The sequence below is a fragment of the Lonchura striata genome, chromosome 24, assembly GCF_046129695.1.
Source record: "Lonchura striata isolate bLonStr1 chromosome 24, bLonStr1.mat, whole genome shotgun sequence".
In the NCBI taxonomy this organism is placed as follows: Eukaryota; Metazoa; Chordata; class Aves; order Passeriformes; family Estrildidae; genus Lonchura; species Lonchura striata.
In genome coordinates, this window is record NC_134626.1 from 3,211,735 (window position 1) to 3,229,251 (window position 17,517).

Consider the following 17,517-nt stretch of genomic DNA (forward strand, 5'->3'; position numbering starts at 1 on the left):
CTGGATCCCACAGCTTTGGAATGCTGTGCCTCCTAAATAATGAACTGCTTTTCTTAAGGTGCCACTGAGTAATGGCTGAGTGAAGCAGCAGATCCCAGAGCACAGCAGCGTGGCTGGAATCCAAGTGAAGCAGCCAAGGCTCCAGTGCCAGTGATCAGTTCATGTGCCACATTCAATTCCTGGAGACTCCTCAGAGCCCTGGCAAATTGGAAACTGCTGGATGCAGCAGCAGCACAATGATAAGAGTTAAATATTCTGCAGGGGCGTGATGGTGAAAGAAATGGCTTTTAGATTAGCTGTCATTAGAGTGAAACATCTGCCCCTGCAAGCCAAGGAGACTGTCCTCACTTGGGCACAAGGAAAAGCTCATTAAATTCCTGGGTTTGCGTGGCTCTGCTCCAGAGCCACACTTCCACCACGCTCTGGAGCTGGAAGCACAATGACTTGGGCTGAAAGGCAGGAAGAGGAATTCCCTGGAGATGTGTCAGCTTCCAAAGCAGCTGCAGAAGTTGGTTCCTGTGTTTAGGTTCCCTCAGTACCTGGGAGCACACAGCGAAGTGAAATAGGAAAAATTAATGGGAGTGATGGGGTTTAAAAGGAAATTAAACCTTCTGAGATCACAAAAGCTCAAAGTTTAGCTCTGCCTGAACTCTGAGGAAAAGCTTTCAGTGGAATGTTGAATTCCAAACAATTTGAAGGACAAGAAGCCTAGTCTTACCTGTGCTCTTAGGGCAGAAAAAAGGAGCATGCAGAAAAGAGGAAAAGGTGGAAGGTTCCAGGTGGTGTCATTGCTTTGGGTTGATCCCATGGCTGCTGAATGGAGTTCCACACTGGAATGTTGCCTTTGAGACAACAGCACAACAAAAAGGAGAATGTTCCCTCTTCCCTTTCATCCTAATCAAAGCAGCAGAGCACTCCTCAGCATTGCTTTCATCTTTGTTTTCAGCAGTAGTTTCTGTTTTTCTCCACGGTTATATTACCACACTCCAAAAACACTGGGACAGCTCTTTTGGAGCAGCCAAAACAAATCAAGGAGCTGCTGCCCTGGGCCCCACCTCGGGTCCTTTCTGCTTCTGGGCTGAGCTGGGGGCTCCATCACCCAGGTGAATGCCCAGGGATGTCCCAGCTCTGCCTCTGCGGTGTCCCAAATCCACCTGAAAGCTGGAAAACAGGCACAGGACAGCAGCAAAAACCTTCCTGGGCCTGCCAGGGAGCGGGGGGGAGGAGGAGGAGAAGGAGAAGGAGAAGGAGAAGGAGAAGGAGAAGGAGAAGGAGAAGGAGAAGGAGAAGGAGAAGGAGAAGGAGAAGGAGGACAAGGAGAAGAAGAAGAAGAAGAAGAAGAAGAAGAAGAAGAAGAAGAAGAAGAAGAAGAAGAAGAAGAAATAATGCTGCAGCTTGGGGAGCAATCCCACCCTGGATGCTGCCTCCTGCTTGTGCATCACCACTTCTGCATGAGCTGCAGGGCTGCCCTGGGGCTGGAACAGCCAGGAGTGGGAGGGATGGGGTTCAGCAGCTCTGGCAGACACCAGACATGATCTGTCTGTGGAGAGATGATCCCTGGTACCTGCCCTGGCCAGGGGAGGCACAGGATCTGGGAGTCCAAGGTGAAGCCTGGAGTGGAGCTGCCCATGTGGATATCAGGGCAGGAGATCCTGGAGTGGATGTTTGATCTTTGTTGAGTCTCACTTTTCACCTTATCTGTTATTTCATTGTTCCCTGGGGCAGCAGAACAGTTTATTTGGGGTTTGTGCTGCCCCATCCCTGATACTGGGGCTGATCCTGGCAAATCCACTGCATTCCCACCAGGGCAGTGGTGGGAATTCCCACTCCTTCATCCAGGAGTGGGGCAGGAGAGGGGTGTAACACACCCCTTCAAATTAGTTTTTAATCTTAGTGACACAGATGAGGCTTTTTCCCCATAGTGGGTTCAAGATGCTGTGGGAGAGCTTCTTTCCAAGCATGAAATGATATCCCTAAACACCTGTTGGCTCCATTTGAAAGCTGAAAAAATAATTAAATCCTGTTTTCCTTCAAATAGTAACCAACAGTCAGGGCCTTCACAAACACCTTACAGGACTTACTTTTGACTGATCCTTTTTACTGGCCTATAAAAATAAGGCCAATTGATTGAACAGTGCATGTTAAAGCTCATCAAATACTAGCTAGGAAATACATTATTATTATTCATGGGCTGCAAGTGATTTGAATGTTTTCCTTCAGTAGGACTGGAACCCCTGTGTTACAATTCGTTGTTTAGCCAGAAAAAAAGACTTTTTTCACAGTGGGGAGTTTACATAATCCATAATGATTTTAAGGAATCCTGAATGCTACAATTTGCTTTTTTTCTCTCATTGCTCTCATGGTCAGTTTTGTTTTGCTGCCTTAAACATTCTACTCCATGTTCAGTGTCACGTCTGTTGCATATTTATCATGAGCTTCTCATCTTTCTTATCTTTCTCATCTTTCCTTCATTCTTGCAGCCACCCAGAAAGCAATCAGACTGGAAAATCCCCAGCCAGAGAAATCAATGTATGCTACAGCTCGATGCCTCCCTTTTGAGTCTTGCTTTCAGCTTCTGGAGCTCAGAACTTTTCTCAATTTTAAGCCCATAGTCTGTGATTTTCCAGGCCTCTTCGTAACGCTGCTTTTCGAAGTTATATTGTCCAATTTTGTGGAAAGTTTTGGTTAAAGATTCCCTGCCAGGGCAGTCAGTGATGGTGCCCAGGGCCAGCGGCTCGTCCAGCTGCAGGGCTTGCATGTAATGCTGCACTGCTGCCTCCTCCCGAGCCAGGGCCAGCAGCAGGAAGCCCTGGCAGCAGTGGTCCCCAGCCTGTGTTTTTGGGCTGTTGCAGCCATGCCTCTGGAGCACTTTCTCCATGTCTTTCAGAGCTTTTTCGTATTTTTGCAGGCGCATCAGGCAGGCGGCTCTGCGCCGCAGGTGCCTGGGGCTGTCCCCGCTGGCCAGCACAGCCAGGCTGAGGTAGCCCAGGGCCTGCAGGTGGTCACGGCCCTTCTCCAGCACCTTCCCTTCCTGGGCTGCTGCCTGTGGGGACAGGAAATCCGAGTTAGTTCAAAAAAGGAAAAAAAAAAAATAGGGGAATATCTCATCTGGACTGGTCGTACACACAGACACGAAGAGATCTTAGTTATTCTGGCAAATGTTGGAATTGCATCTAGCTGGACAACTAATTATTGGTGTATTTTTGCTCTTGGCTCGCTTGGTGTTATTTCAGGAGTTTCTGAAGTCCTTTGTTTCTGCACAGAATTTCTTCTGAATTTGTTTAAATTCCTTAGGAATAATTAACAAAAAGCTGCCTGGACCAACATCCCCAGGTGCTGCCCCACAAATGCAAGTGCTAAAAATGAATTTTTTTGTCTCTACTGGAGCTTACCTAAGCTGTAGAAAAAAACAAAAGGCCAACTGGTGGCTTTGCTAATTGTTAATCTTGAGTGCAATTTGAACTCTCTGGCCTCATCTGAAGGGAAAAACAACAAGAAAATAGAGAAGGCCAAAAGAGCCACATAATTTTTAGGTATATGGAGGCTAATAAAGAAAACTCTATTAGAAGTATTTGCCTCAAATGGATTTCTCATTATTTCCCTTTATTGGTGATAAATCAAGCTTTTAACGTGCTGCAGCAGAGAGAATATTCAAGTTGTAAACAAGGCTGCCATCAGCAGCTGAGGGCTTACAAAAGGCTTCAAGCAAAGGATAAATATTTCCATCCTCCTCATTCCAGGGGGTAATTCAGAAATCCAGTTAGCCCAGCCCCTGTTTTAGTAGCCACACTTGACAGCCAGGCCAGGTCCTGCAGTTTCTTTGTGTGCCCCTTTTATTTTGGCTGGCTGAGGTTAGGGGTGATTGCTGTCTGCCAGGACTGAGGAGAGCAGGTTCTGCAGGGAGGGGATCAATGCTGCAGGGCAAGTCCCAGCACCTCAGCTCAGAGCAGTGCCATGAAATAATGTAGCCTCACCTCATGGTTTATGAGGAATTCTGCCCCAGTTATTTCATTATAATGCACATTATATATATATATAGCTATTTTTATATATATTATAGATAAAATATATATTGCTATATGAATATTTTTATATATCTATATATTATACATATTGCTATATAAATATTTATATATATATATTGCTATTTTTCTTGACATAATCATATTTATTAAGGAGTCTCTCAGCTTCCACACAGAGAAATTGCAATAGGACTTCTCCTCAAATAGTGTAAACCCCTGGCTTTAACAATTCTGGCCATGAATTTTCAGGCAGTCTGTCCAAACCCATCTCAGCTGTCTTGTGTACATGTAAAGAGCAGCACATGTGCTTTGTCCTTCAATGCAAGTGTCCCCTCAGTGGCAGGAATTTAACAAGGGATCAAGGTGGAATTGCAGCTGCCTGAGGAGCATCCTGGCAAGAGAAGGTGTTTTATTTTTTCCTCTAGAAATTCCAGAGTTCTGGATCACATTGTTCCAAGGAACACAGTGCAGTTCCTCAAGACAGCTTGTGTTTATGTAGTTAAATTGTCATTTTTAGCCTCTAAGGTGTATTTGTTGTCTCAGAAGCAGAAAAAAACACAATTGTTGTTGTTTTACTGAATGCTAAATTTGATGCTGGAGATTTCAGTGCTCTAACCTGGGGCACTTGGGGTTATTGCACCACAATATTGCATTTATTCACTGAGCAATATTGCAATATTGCATTTATTCACTGAGCCACTGCTTTGACTCTTTCACATTTTCCTGAGAGTCCCCACATCAAGCTGTGAGATTCCACCTTTCCTGCCACACTTGGAGGGAAAATCCCATCTGAAAAGAAAGGATTCCCTTTCACCCTTGCTGATGGAGCAAGGTTGGGCAGCTGGATTCTGGATTCTCTTTTGGTTCTGCCTGACTTAAGGGACATGAGCTGGGACATTTTTGGGGTGTAACAGGGAAGGATTAATCAGCAGTTTGCACATTATCTCCTAACAGAGATAAAGATGAAAATCAGGCTCAGGAAGAGAAGGCAAGGGAAGGCAGAAGGACATGGCACAGCTGAGTTCAGCTGCTCCCTGCACGTGGCCTTGGAGAAGCATTTTTGTCATCAGCCTCACTGCAGGTGACCTGGAAGGGCAGGAAAATCTGTGGAGTGCATTCCAGGAGAACTCGAGTCCAGCTTGTCACTAAAAAATTGATTTTGGCTTCCAGACTGCAATAATTCAGGTGCCACCTAGAAAGGGCCATGAGTGGACCCCTGGATTCCTGGGTTAGATCTCTGTGTTCCCTTTTTCCATCTATTCACCTCACTGGCTGTAAAGGACTGAACATACACATATTTTTGTGGCATTTTTGGTCGCAGTCCCTAGGGACCAAAGTTATGACATGACCAAGGCTTAATTCGTTAGAAAGAAAAAGAGTGAGGAGTTTAGTGGGTATGGAATGATGGCCAAGGGTTAGTTCCTGAGCAGTAAATCCCAGCAGATGGAATGATAAACTCGGAGCTTTGGGAGAGGGTTGGGTGTTTCCAGAAGAGTTTGGGGCAAGCCTTTCCTTCTCCACCTGCACATGCCATGAAGGACGTGGGGAATGGCAGCTTCACCTAATTCTGGCTCTGACCATGTAGTTTTGGAGACCCTTTTTGTAGGAATCTGGATCTCCACAGAAGCTGCAGCCCCCAGGATCTGTGTGAGGGGTTGGGAATCAGTCGTGCATTTACCCCTGACCTAAGAAAGCCAAGGGTTGAAGCTGCACGAGCAGCAAGCAAACTCCCTTCCTCTGACCTTTTGCAGCTTAATAAATCTTTCAGATTCCTATTCCCATGGGGCTCTCCCAGTTGTTTACAAATTTCTCAGCATGGGACCCCTTTCACTATAAATAATGGGAGAATTTGAGGGCTTTGTTTTCCATGAAAAAATAAAAAAAGAGTACATCAAGGAGCTCTCTCCTTCCTCCACCCTTTCCTTTTCAGCATATGGAGAACTATTTTTAGCTCTTCAGACCTGGCTACAGGATAATGATGACACGTTTTTAAAATGCCTGTAATTCCAAATACTCAAAAAACAATGTGGCAGAAATGCTTTTGTGCTGGAGTGCTGAGGCTGGCTGTGAACTCTGAACTCTCCTTTTCCTACCTGGGAAATTCAGGAACAGAGCAAGCTCCCTCTCCCAGGGTAGAAACCCTGGCAAAGTCAGGCCACCATTGGGAATTTTAGCATTAATTCTGTCTGTAAGCTTTAAAAACTTTGCTTTTACTGAGATGTTCCTTTCAGAGACCAGAATAGCCTTGCAGGCAAAAGGAAGTGCTGCTGGGAAATCCTTCGAGACGCTGGGCAGGTGGATGAAACAACTCCTTCCCCACCCCAGAGAGCACACACTCCTCCCCTGGTCACCAAATACATCTAAAAACTCCCAGGTGCCTGAGTTCAAACATTTACTAGTTGAACAAAAGCACGAGATGAAAGAGAGCAATGTTTTCTTTTCAAACTTCCAACCCTGGTACTGGGCTCCAGTTTTGAAATCGGCCTGGTCACACCTCTTGTCTCAGGCAGAGGAATCTCTCGTGATAAATAAGCCACAGTGAGGGGTTTCATTTCAGACACAGCTGCCAAAAAGAGACAGAAATAAGTTTCTCTCTCATTTTTAAGGCTTCACACACCTGTGGCACCAGTGGGTTCTCACTTGTCAGTGTAGTATAAGACACACAAATGTTAATTTGGTTTTTTCTTCTCATTTTTCTTTTCTTATTGACAGCAAAGAACATCCCTCCTGTGCTGCCTCGGAAGGGAAGCAGCACGGATGGATTGGCCTGGGAGACCCCCACAGAAGGAGTGATGTGGCAGCAGGGGAAATTCAGCTCTTAAATGTGTCTTCATTTACAGACACCTCCTTAGGGCCTCCCTGGTCACAGCCTCAATTGTTCCTTTATCAACTTTCAAAAGTGGAAGATTGCAAATTGCCTCTGAAATCTTCCAACTCTCCCCCCTAAGACTGAACTTTTTGCATTATTTAGAAGAGAGGGGCTCTTTTCTCTGTAATGGGTCATGTCTGGGGAGTGGTAAATTAATACTTGTTTACTTATATCCTCCTGCTGTTCTGTTCAAATACATTCCAAGGGCTCCTCTTGCTGCATTAAGGATATCAGCATGTTGTTTGTTTTATAACCTGGGAGAGAGCATAACAATATAGCTTCTCACTAGGGTGCACACCAGCAACAAATTGAATAAAAGAAAGCAAACTGATTCTCAGAACTCAGAGCTTCTGGGTAATCAGAATTGCAGATGCTTGGCTGAGTGTTAAAACTCTCCACCATCAATCTGACCTTCTCTTGTCTTATTATTGGAGATACTTTCTGGGTGTACTTTGGGGGAGAAACACGAAAAAATGCTGAATAATAAATAATTGGGGGGGACCAGAGTTTTGTGACATTGTTGTGTCAGTTTTAGCTAAGAAAACCAGCCTCAAAACCTTTAATTTTGTAAAAATGCAAACATATTAGAAATCCTAAACATTGCACAAAAGAAGGATGGAAGCATTTAATGTCAATGAATTGAAATATTTGGCTTCTTTTCACCAAGAAAATGAAAAAAATGAATCCTCCTTCACCAGGAGCCATCCCTGAGCCCCATGTATCCCCCAGAGTACAATTAGCAATGATCTGTTAAATCCCTCCCTACCTGCTGGCCCTCAAACCCCTGAATTTCTGTGTGGCCATCACCAGCTCTTGTGGCAGGGAGACCAAAAAGGAATCCCAAGTGCTCAGATGTGGCAGTGACGGGTCATTAGAGACTGATCACGGTCACTGCAGTGGAAGAAGCTTGGCTCCAACTCCCTGACCTGGCTGGAGGAAATCCCTGCAATCCCAGTTTTACTTCCCAATTCTTTCCCCACTGAGTCCACAGATGTGGGATCAAAAAAAAAAAAGGCTGTACCTGAGCAAGATGCTGCTGTTTCTTGGTGTCTACAAAGTTCAGGAGAAAGGCCAAGTCCTTCTCATCTCTCCTGGCCAGGGCACTGAGCGGGGCAGCTGCCCCTGCCACGTTCCTGCTCTGCAGCTGCAGCACAGCCAAGCGAGCCCTGGCAAAGTCCTCAGCAGGACAGTGGCCAAAGGCTTCCTGCAGGTGCTTGAGGGCCTCTTGGTGCTTTCCTGGTGGGGAACACAAGCACAAACTCCATAACCCATCCCATGGAGAGAAAGGTACCGAAAAACCACAGCAAGGTGGGGGTCAGGCAGGCAGTCCATGTCTAAAGGTGTTATTTGAATCATACCCTGTCCCAAAATGTTTTCAAACTTTTCTTGAGAAGCACCATCCAGCACTGTCTGGCACTGTCCAGCACCATCCAGCACTGTCCAGCATCATCCAGCTCTGTCCAGCACCATCCATCACCATCCAGCACCATCCAGCATTATCCAGCACTATCCAGCACCATCCAGCATTGTCCATCACCATCCAGCATTATCCATCACCATCCAGCACTGTCCAGCATTGTCCATCACCATCCATCACCATCCAGCACCATCCAGCATTATCCAGCACCATCCAGCATTGTCCAGCACCATCCAGCATTATCCAGCACTATCCAGCACCATCCAGCAGCACTCCTGACATTTAACATTCACTTCTATCCATTTTCTGCTCCTTCACCAGGCCTGACCAGCTGTGCTGAAGACCTGAACTCACCATTTGCCATCAAAACATCAGTGTAGAAGATGTGATGTTGTGCAGCCCTGCAGATTTTGGTCAGTGCTTTTGCCATTGTGAGAAGGTCCCCGAGAGTTTCTTCTCCTGGGAGGTTTTTGGTGGCCATGAGATCGCTGAGAGTGGCCCTGCCATGCTGGAGGAGCCACCCAGTGACCAACCCTTGGGCTTCAGGCTTCAAGGACAGGATTTCTGGGATCACTGCTCCTGCCTCCACCTTCAGTGCTGAGATCAGATCTTGCACTGCCTCCTGTGGAAAAACAACACCAAGGAAAGAAATAATAGAAGAAAATAATTAAGTATTGATCATTTGGTCTTTCAGCTGCTTTCTCTTCTCTGCTGAACTATGGAAAAAGTTTTGCTCTTCCCTGTCCTTGTGCTGCAACTTTTCCATTTGCAAAGCTGATAGGAGGTCATAAAGGCAGGTTTGAATGAGTGTTTGCAAAGTTCTTTAAACTCCTTGGGTTAGCACAGAAAATCATGACCAAGCTTTAGTCCCCCTGTCCCTAAGCTTGGGAAAGAAAATCAGTAAAGTCAGATGGGCTGTTGATACACCCAGACAAACCCAGAGCCTTTCACTGCCCAAATTCTGTGAGAAACTCCTGTTTCCAGTGATTCCACAACAAATTCTGTGATACTTTACACTCATATTGTTCAATACCCTCAGAAAAACCAACAAAGCCCCACATGGACAGTACCTTCTGCTGCCTCAGAGTGAGGTGAACCAACCCTCGGCCGCTCAGAGCTTGCACATTCCTGGGATCCTCCTTCAGGACAGCATTAAAATCAAAAATTGCAGTTTTCATCTGCCCAAGGCGCCCATAGCATCGGGCCCGGATGAGGAGGCAATCCTCAGCATAACCACCTGGAGGACAGGGATGCAGCCATGGTTACTGCAAGGATACCCACAAGGAAGCTACAAAAAGCTCCACTTGGCCTGAGGATACCTCAGGATGAAGTACAATGAGAGTTTGCTTAAATGGAAGTTTCCTCTATTTTTGTTGCTAGTGGAATTCCTGCCAGGTGTTATCAGCCATGAGTTGAAAGGAAAGAAGAATCTGTGTCAGGTTGGAGTGGGAGCAGCACGAATGAGAGATCTGTGAGAGTGGAGGCACGAAGCCATTTGGCTCTTTTAGTAAAGTGAGATCAGAATCACAGAACAGTTTGGGTTGGAAGGGACCTTAAAGAGTCCCCAGCCCCCTCCCAAGGGCAGGAAAGGTACACATTGTTTTGGATAAATGAGTTATCCAGATGGGACTGACTAATTCCCTGCCAGAATTAATATGCACTGGGATTTGTGATACTGAGCTGCATTCTTTTCTTCCTCTGCTTTCACACAAGTGCTGCCCAAATAAACACATAGAGTTGTCAGTGAAAATCCTGGTCCCTCCATTCCCTGCCTGCAGAGCATTTCTCTGCCTGCCATCCACATATCCCTTCCTTCCAAGGCAATTTCGATAAGGATCTTAACATGCCCAGGGTTGCAATCAATAACTGTGGCATCCAATATTGGATGATAAATCATCAGTGCCACTGGATATATGTTTTCGTAGGGAGGTCAGAAAATGCAGCTGCCTGCAGGGATCAGCCAGCAGAAAGGCTCCAAGCAATTCCTCTGCAGTAATGAGGCTTTTTCTCCCTCCTGATTTGCTCCAAAACTTCTGTACCAAAGGTTATTATCACTCTGGAGCTCTACCAGTTGGCTCCTCTAAAGACAATATCTATTTCTTAACAAGCATCTGTTCTAGCAGGTGGGGAGCTGATAAGCTGGAATGCATGGGCTGTGAAATGGAACCATCTCCAAGCAATTAACAGGGTTTTTATTCCATTTCCACCAGCCAGTCTCTCTTCTTCTCAGTGCTGCTGTCATAACATTTGCTCAGAGTGAGAGGCAGATTTCCATACAAACATGGTTTTACTTGGAACACGCCAGGAGAATTTCCATGTCAGCCTGGTCTCTCTCCTGAGGGAAAGCTGGGATAGTGAAATGTGTGAGGGGCTGCATTCACTTCTTTGCACTGGCTGAAGAAAAGTGAGTGATGTCCCTGTAGAACTGAGCTGAACCCATGTCAAGGAATTAAAAATTCCTTATTGTTTAACTCCACCCCTTCATGGCCCAGGTGAACGTGCTGTGTCAGCCCTCACCGGGGAGGTGGCAGAGGAGATCTGGACATCCTGTCCCACCCATGTGCTCTCCCTTAGGAGCAAATCCCCACGGGTAAAGTGGTGTCCTCCTACTGCAGCAAGGATGGCACAGGACAAGTGTGTCCTCCTACTGCAGCAAGGCTGGCACAGGACAGATGTGTTCCTACCTGCAGCAAGGCTGGCACAGGACAGATGTGTCCTACCTGCATCAAGGCTGGCACAGGACAGATGTGTTCCTACCTGCAGCAAGGATGGCACAGGACAGATGTGTTCCTACCTGCAGCAAGGATGGCACAGGACAGATGTGTCCTACCTGCATCAAGGCTGGCACAGGACAGATGTGTCCTACCTGCATCAAGGCTGGCACAGGACAGATGTGTTCCTACCTGCATCAAGGATGGCACAGGACTGGTGTGTCCTACCTGCAGCAAGGATGGCACAGGACAGATGTGTTCCTACCTGCATCAAGGATGGCACAGGACTGGTGTGTCCTACCTGCAGCAAGGATGGCACAGGACAGATGTGTTCCTACCTGCATCAAGGATGGCACAGGACAGATGTGTCCTACCTGCATCAAGGCTGGCACAGGACAGATGTGTTCCTACCTGCATCAAGGATGGCACAGGACTGGTGTGTCCTACCTGCAGCAAGGATGGCACAGGACAGATATGTCCTACCTGCATCAAGGCTGGCACAGGACAGATGTGTTCCTACCTGCATCAAGGCTGGCACAGGACTGGTGTGTCCTACCTGCATCAAGGCTGGCACAGGACTGGTGTGTCCTACCTGCAGCAAGGATGGCAAAGGACAGGTGGGCAATGGCCTCTCTGATGGCAGCACCCTCCTGTGTGCCCTTCAGGATGGCCAGGGCTCGGCAGCGGCAGTGGCTCTGCAGCAGCTTTCGGTCCTCGTCCTGGAAGATGTCCAGGACTGGCAGGAGGCAGGAGGAGTCTCCAATTCTGATCAGTCTCCTCAGCAGCTTAAGGATGGGAGAGGAAAAGGCAGCAGAGAAAGAGTTGAGTGAGGTGTGAGGTGTGTGAGACCTTTGTGTCCTTCCCCAGCTTTCCCACCTCTCCCTGGGGTGTCAGCCAGCCCAAGACCACGAATTTCCCTGATTTATCTCCTCAGCTGGCCCCTCAGGTTGGAGGAAACAGGAATTCTTATCTTTCCTCAACACCACTGAAGCTGGGGAAATGATTCAGGGCAAAAACCTGGTGCTGCCTGCTTTGTTTTGGGCAGCATCTGCTCCACATTGGCAATGGAGTGTTTTTATAAATACAGGATGATTGCCCCCCCCAAAAAAAGAATGTTCCTAAGGAACACAAGGATTCCAGTGACCCTTTTGATTACAAAATCAAAACCAGTGAATTAATGGAAAATTAGGGAGGTGCTATTAGTTATTTTTAGTCTTGTTATTGGTAATCTGGGAAAAGCATGGATTAAAACCCACAAATTACTGTCCTCCTAAAAAAGAATCCTGTCTGACCTTTGCTATCTTTGCCTCAACAAGCACTTTTAAAAAATTTAATTTCCAATTAAAATGAATCAAAAGATGGTTTTTACAGTGCTCACCAGGGACTAAATATTCAGATCTGAACTGGAGAAGAACAAAGTTATCCTGATGTACCAGACACATCCCTTGAACTCATAACTCATAGATAAAAGTGATTGGCATCTGACAGGTAGGCGGGCTAAAAATATTTTGAAGAGAAATTTTCAGATATTCCATGCAGAACTTGCAGCAGAAGCTGAAGATGGAACTCCAACTTCCAAGAGGAGCACTCTAATAAAGCCACACCCTTCATTAACAGCCTTCCCAAAGGCAGCAAATTACAGCAAACTTTTATTTTTCATAGGCAGTAGTGAAGTGCTGGCAATGAAATCTTTCTCCTTACAGGTTAGCAGAATTTATGTGGCATTTAAAAAAGAATACAATAGTTCCCTCTGATGGCAGAGCCTGGGAATTGAGCTTTGTAATCCTGGCTAAGAGAACCAACTTGCTGGAATGGCTGTCAGGGTTTCCAACACAATTTATCAGCATTGGAGAAAGAAAACTGCAGACTGATACTGGAGCTCTGCATTTGTACTTTTCTTCTCCAATGCTTCATTAGGATAATTGGGGTGGTGGCACTTGTGCCTTCTTTTCTCTAAGGGAACATTCCCAATCCCATAATGTTGTCCCCAGGGACAGGATGCTCTGCCTGGTTAAAGAGCTGAGAAATGCCATTAAAAACCACTTGAGGAATGAGCTGGGTTTAACTGGGCCCCGTGTGGCCTTTTTGGACACAAATTCATGTGATTCTATGATTTTATGGCAATATCAGCCCTGTATTTACACCTTCAAAGTTCTGCTAGAAGTTCTGCACGTGGGCTCCAAGTTCCACTGTGTCACAGTTGCTATTCAGGGAGTTCCTAACAGCAAAGTTTAGTTATAAAGAGGACATGCACCCAAACCACTGAACACAGGGATTGATCTGTAATTTCACGGTGGTCTGGGAAAAATATGGCAAATCAGCTGTTGAGGAGGGAATGACCCTGAAGATGAGGTTTTCCAGGTGCTCCTTACCTGGTTGCCATCATACACAAAGCCTCTCTTGAGCTGCAGCAGGGCCAGCCTGGCCAGCACCGGAGCCCTCTGGGGGTTTCTGGAGAGGGCCAGGGCCAGCATCTTGTGGGCTTCTTCCCCACGGCCCATCTGGTACAGGGCATCAGCACACAGGACCTGGGAAGCCTCGTCAGAGCTGTCCAGCTCCACCAAGAGAGAAGCCAGCTGGAAAACCCCAGGGGCATCTCTGGAGGGGGAAAAAAAGCCAATAAAACAAAACACCTTCAAGGTTAGGAATGTGCACAGCCCTGTTTGCTTTTTCTGGAAGGAAACTGAGCTGCCTCCTGGGTACCTCTTCTTCTGGAGCATCATCTGTCCTTCCTCCTGGAGGACCTTCAGCAGCAATCCCCTCTGGTTCCATGGCACGTAGGACTTGATGGTGAAGACGGTTTCGTCCAGCTTTAACTGGCAAGCCGTGATATAATCCAGGGCTGTCAAATAATTGCTGCCACCAGAAATGCGGATCAGCCCACGCCCACACAGGGCTTTGATGCAGCTGTTGGGATGTGGGGAATCGTGCTCGATGACCCTCTGGAAGTCCTGCAGGGCTCTGTGGTGCTCCTGGGCGTGGAGGGAGCAGAAGCCCCGCAGTGCCAGCAGGGTGTTGTGGTAAGTGTTCTGCTCTGCTGCCAGCAGCTGCTCACACATGTCCAGGGCGGCCCCGGGGTGTCCCTGCAGGAGGTGACAGTCTGCCAGCCGGACTCTGAGCTCCCGGCTGGACCCTGGGCAGATGTGCAGGAGCAGCTGGATTGTCTGGATGACAGGAGGCAGCAGCTCAGTGCCACAAGTGCCCCTGAGCTCGGCCCGGGCACACACAGCCTCCCTGTAGGCTGCAAACCTCCCCTCCAGGGCAGCCCTGGCCTGCTCCCCGATCTTCTCAGCATCACAGGGTGAGAAAAGCTCTTCAAAGCGTTTCGTTGCCCAGGCAGGCTCTGCCGCAAAGGCTGCTGCTAAATCCTGCATCATTTCCTGCGTGCGTCCTCCCAGGAAGAAATACCCAGCAGCTCGTTCCAGGAGCAGAGCCAGAACGTCCTCACCTCCGAGATCCTCCGCCGAGAAGCCCTCAATGGCCTTGGTGCAAACAGCCACGCACTCCTGAAACTCCCCTGTTTTTCGGAGGTGGGCTGCCCGTGCCCTGCACACCCAGGCGTGCCCCGGTGCCACGGCAGCCAGGAAGCTGCAGCAGTCCCCCAGCCACTGCTGCGAGGACCTGCAGCCTGGCTTTCCCTCCTGGCACGTGGAGAGGTGACGGGAGAAAGCCTGGAGCACCTGGGGCAGGTGCTCCCTTTGCCTGCTGCGCACGTAGGCCACTGCCTCGGTCGGGTTCTGCACAAAGGCTTGGACATAATCCAGGACTCCCTGCCCAGCCCGTGTCCCTGCCAGCACCCGCGCCAGCGCCCGCAGCAGCAGCAGCTCCACGGCAGCCCTCGGCTCGGCCTCCAGCAGCAGATCGCATTTGTTCACCACCTCCTCCCAGCACCCTCGCCGGAGCAGGGCCTCCAGCTCGTGCACAGAGGCCACCACGTTGTCTGGGGTGAGGCTGGAGAGGAAAACGGCAGCTATTCCCACGCTGAGGGACACCGCGGCCAGGTTCTTGCTCTGGATCTCGGGGATCGGCGCCTTGCCTCCGCACCAGGTCTCCAAGGTGGCCACCACCCGCTCCTGGAGCTCACAGCCCATGGAGGTCACCCTCTGCACTGCCGTGGGGGCACAGCAGCTGAAGGCAGCCAGGTAAAACGCCGTGGCTGCTGGAAATTCCTGCTGGGAGAGGCGCTCGTCGCCTTCCCCGCAGAGCAGGGCGGCGAGCTCCTGCAGTGACATCGCCTCTGCTCGGGCCCGCAGCCAGCGCCCTCACGGCTGGGACATGGCCCGGGGCTGCCAAAAGAAATAGAAATGGGGAGCAGGGTCTGAGCAGAAAAGGAGAAATGAGGGGCTGTGGAGCAGAGTTTGAGCAGAAAATGAGAAATGAGGGGCTGTGGAGCAGGGTCTGAGCAGAAAATGAGAAATGAGGGGCTGTGGAGCAGGGTCTGAGCAGAAGATCAGAAATGTGGGGCTGTGGAGCAGGGTCTGAGCAGAAGATCAGAAATGTGCGGCTGTGGAGCAGGGTTTGAGAAGAAAATGAGAAATGTGGGGCTGTGGAGCAGGGTCTGAGCAGAAAATCAGAAATGTGGGGCTGTGGAGCAGGGTTTGAGCAGAAAATCAGAAATGTGGGGCAGAACTTGAGCAGAAATTCAGAAGTGTGGGGCTGTGGAGCAGGGTTTGAGCAGAAAAGCAGAAATGTGGGGCTGTGAAGCACGGTTTGAGCAGAAAATGAGAAATGTGGGCTTGTAGAGCAGAATTTGAGCAGAAAATGAGAAATGTGGGGCTGTGGAGCAGGGTCTGAGCAGAAAATGAGAAATGAGGGGCTGTGGAACAGGGTCTGAGCAGAAAATCAGAAATGTGGGGCAGAACTTGAGCAGAAATTCAGAAGTGTGGGGCTGTGGAGCAGAGTTTGAGCAGAAAATGAGAAATGAGGGGCTGTGGAGCAGGGTCTGAGCAGAAAAGCAGAAATGTGGGGCTGTGAAGCAGGGTTTGAGCAGAAAATGAGAAATGTGGGCTTGTAGAGCAGAATTTGAGCAGAAAATGAGAAGTGTGGGGTTGTGGAGCAGGGTTTGAGCAGAAAATGAGAAATGTGGGGCTGTGAAGCAAAATTTTAGCAGAAAATCAGCAGTGAGGGATTATGGAGGTGAGTTTTAGCAAAAAATCAGCAGTGAGGGGCCGTGGAGGAGAATTAGAGGAGGAAAGTCAGGCACGAAGGTCTGTGGAGCAGAATTTTAGCAGGAAATCAGCAGTGAGGGGCTGTGGAGCAGAGGTTTGATAGAAAATCAGTAGTGCTGGGCTGTGGAGCAGGATTCTAGCAGAAAATCAGCCATGAGGGGCTGTGGAGCAAAGTTTTAATTGAAAATAATCAATGAGGGGCTGTGAAGCAGAGTTTTAGCAGAAAAACTGCAACGAGGTGCTGTGAAGCTGAATTTTGACAGAAAATAATCAGTGAGGGCTGTGGAGCACAGGTTTGAGAGAAAATCAGCAATGGGGGACCACGGAGCAGAATTTTAGCAGAAAATCAGCCAGAGGGGCTCTGAACACAAGATTTTCTGCTTGGAGGGAGCAGCTTTACAAATGCCAGATGCCCAGGCACTGTGAAAAGTCAGGGTTTGGTCACTGCCAGGTTTTTGGGGGAGTAAAGCCACGAGGAGAAACATCACAGAGGTAGGGAAGCTCCCACCCCCTTGGTCAGTGCTCCCTGCCCATGGAATGAGGCTGGGACAACCATTTGATAAATCTTTAACCATCAATGCCACCGCTGGTGGAGGACACGGAGGAGACAGAGACACACCTTGATGCTTCACCCACCCCTTACCTTTTCTCTTGGCCTGGAGGAAGGAGGACAAAATCGGTTCTTTTCCAGGCAGAGGAAAGGATGAGGCTCCTTCATCCCGGCCCTGCAGATACCTGAGAGGGGACGGGCTGGGGCGGACGGGAGGGATGGAGGAAAGGAAGGAGAGAAGGAGGGAGGGAGAGCAGGGCAGGAGCGCTGGGTTGCCTGGAGACCGCAAACACTGCCCGGCGGGGCGGGCACGGCCACGGGAACCGTGCCTGCGCTTCTCTCTCCTCATCCCGAAGGACCGGGAGGGATGCTCAGGGCATGGCCAGGGCAAGGATCCCCCTCATCGGAGAGAAATGATCCCACTCACCTCGGGGAAAGAATCTCCACTGCTTTGGGGAAAGGATCTTCCTCACCTTCGGGAAAGGATCCCCATCACTTTGGGGAAAGGATCCTCATCACCCTGGGAAAGGATCCCCATCACCTTTGGGAAAGGATCCTCCTCTCCTTGGGGAAAAGATCCTCCTCACCTTTGGGAAAGGATCCTTATCGCTTTGGGGATAGGATCCTCATCACCTTGGGGATAGGATCCCCATCACTCTGGGGAAAGGATCCCCATCACTCTGGGGAAAGGATCCCCATCACCTTTGGGGAAAGGATCCCCATCACTTTTGGGGAAAGGATCCCCATCACTTTGGGGAAAGGATCCCCATCACTCTGGGG

At 48.7% G+C, this 17,517-nt stretch overlaps 1 protein-coding gene across 1 annotated transcript; it reads right to left on the bottom strand.

The window, feature by feature from the left end:
• Positions 1 to 2,483: 2,483 nt before the first annotated feature.
• Positions 2,484 to 15,251, bottom strand: TTC34 (tetratricopeptide repeat domain 34). Its single transcript, XM_077788222.1, has 8 exons — positions 14,943 to 15,251; positions 13,723 to 14,525; positions 13,392 to 13,617; positions 11,612 to 11,804; positions 9,379 to 9,545; positions 8,663 to 8,930; positions 7,913 to 8,127; positions 2,484 to 3,043 (listed from the first exon to the last, which is right to left on the bottom strand). The coding sequence occupies exons 1-8, from the start codon at positions 15,249 to 15,251 to the stop codon at positions 2,525 to 2,527; spliced, it is 2,700 nt and encodes an 899-aa protein (XP_077644348.1). The 3' UTR covers positions 2,484 to 2,524.
• Between the last annotated feature and the right edge of the window lie 2,266 nt (positions 15,252 to 17,517).

Bases quoted from the DNA above. Each gene is read 5' to 3' on its own strand.
- TTC34 (XM_077788222.1), bottom strand. From the start codon at position 15,251: ATGTCACTGCAGGAGCTCGCCGCCCTGCTCTGCGGGGAAGGCGACGAG. The intron at 8,931-9,378 runs GTACTGTCCATG...GTTTTTCCACAG, and splicing joins TCACTCTGAGGCAGCAGAAG to GAGGCAGTGCAAGATCTGAT. The intron at 3,044-7,912 runs GTACAGCCTTTT...CTGTCCCCACAG, and splicing joins AACAGCAGCATCTTGCTCAG to GCAGCAGCCCAGGAAGGGAA.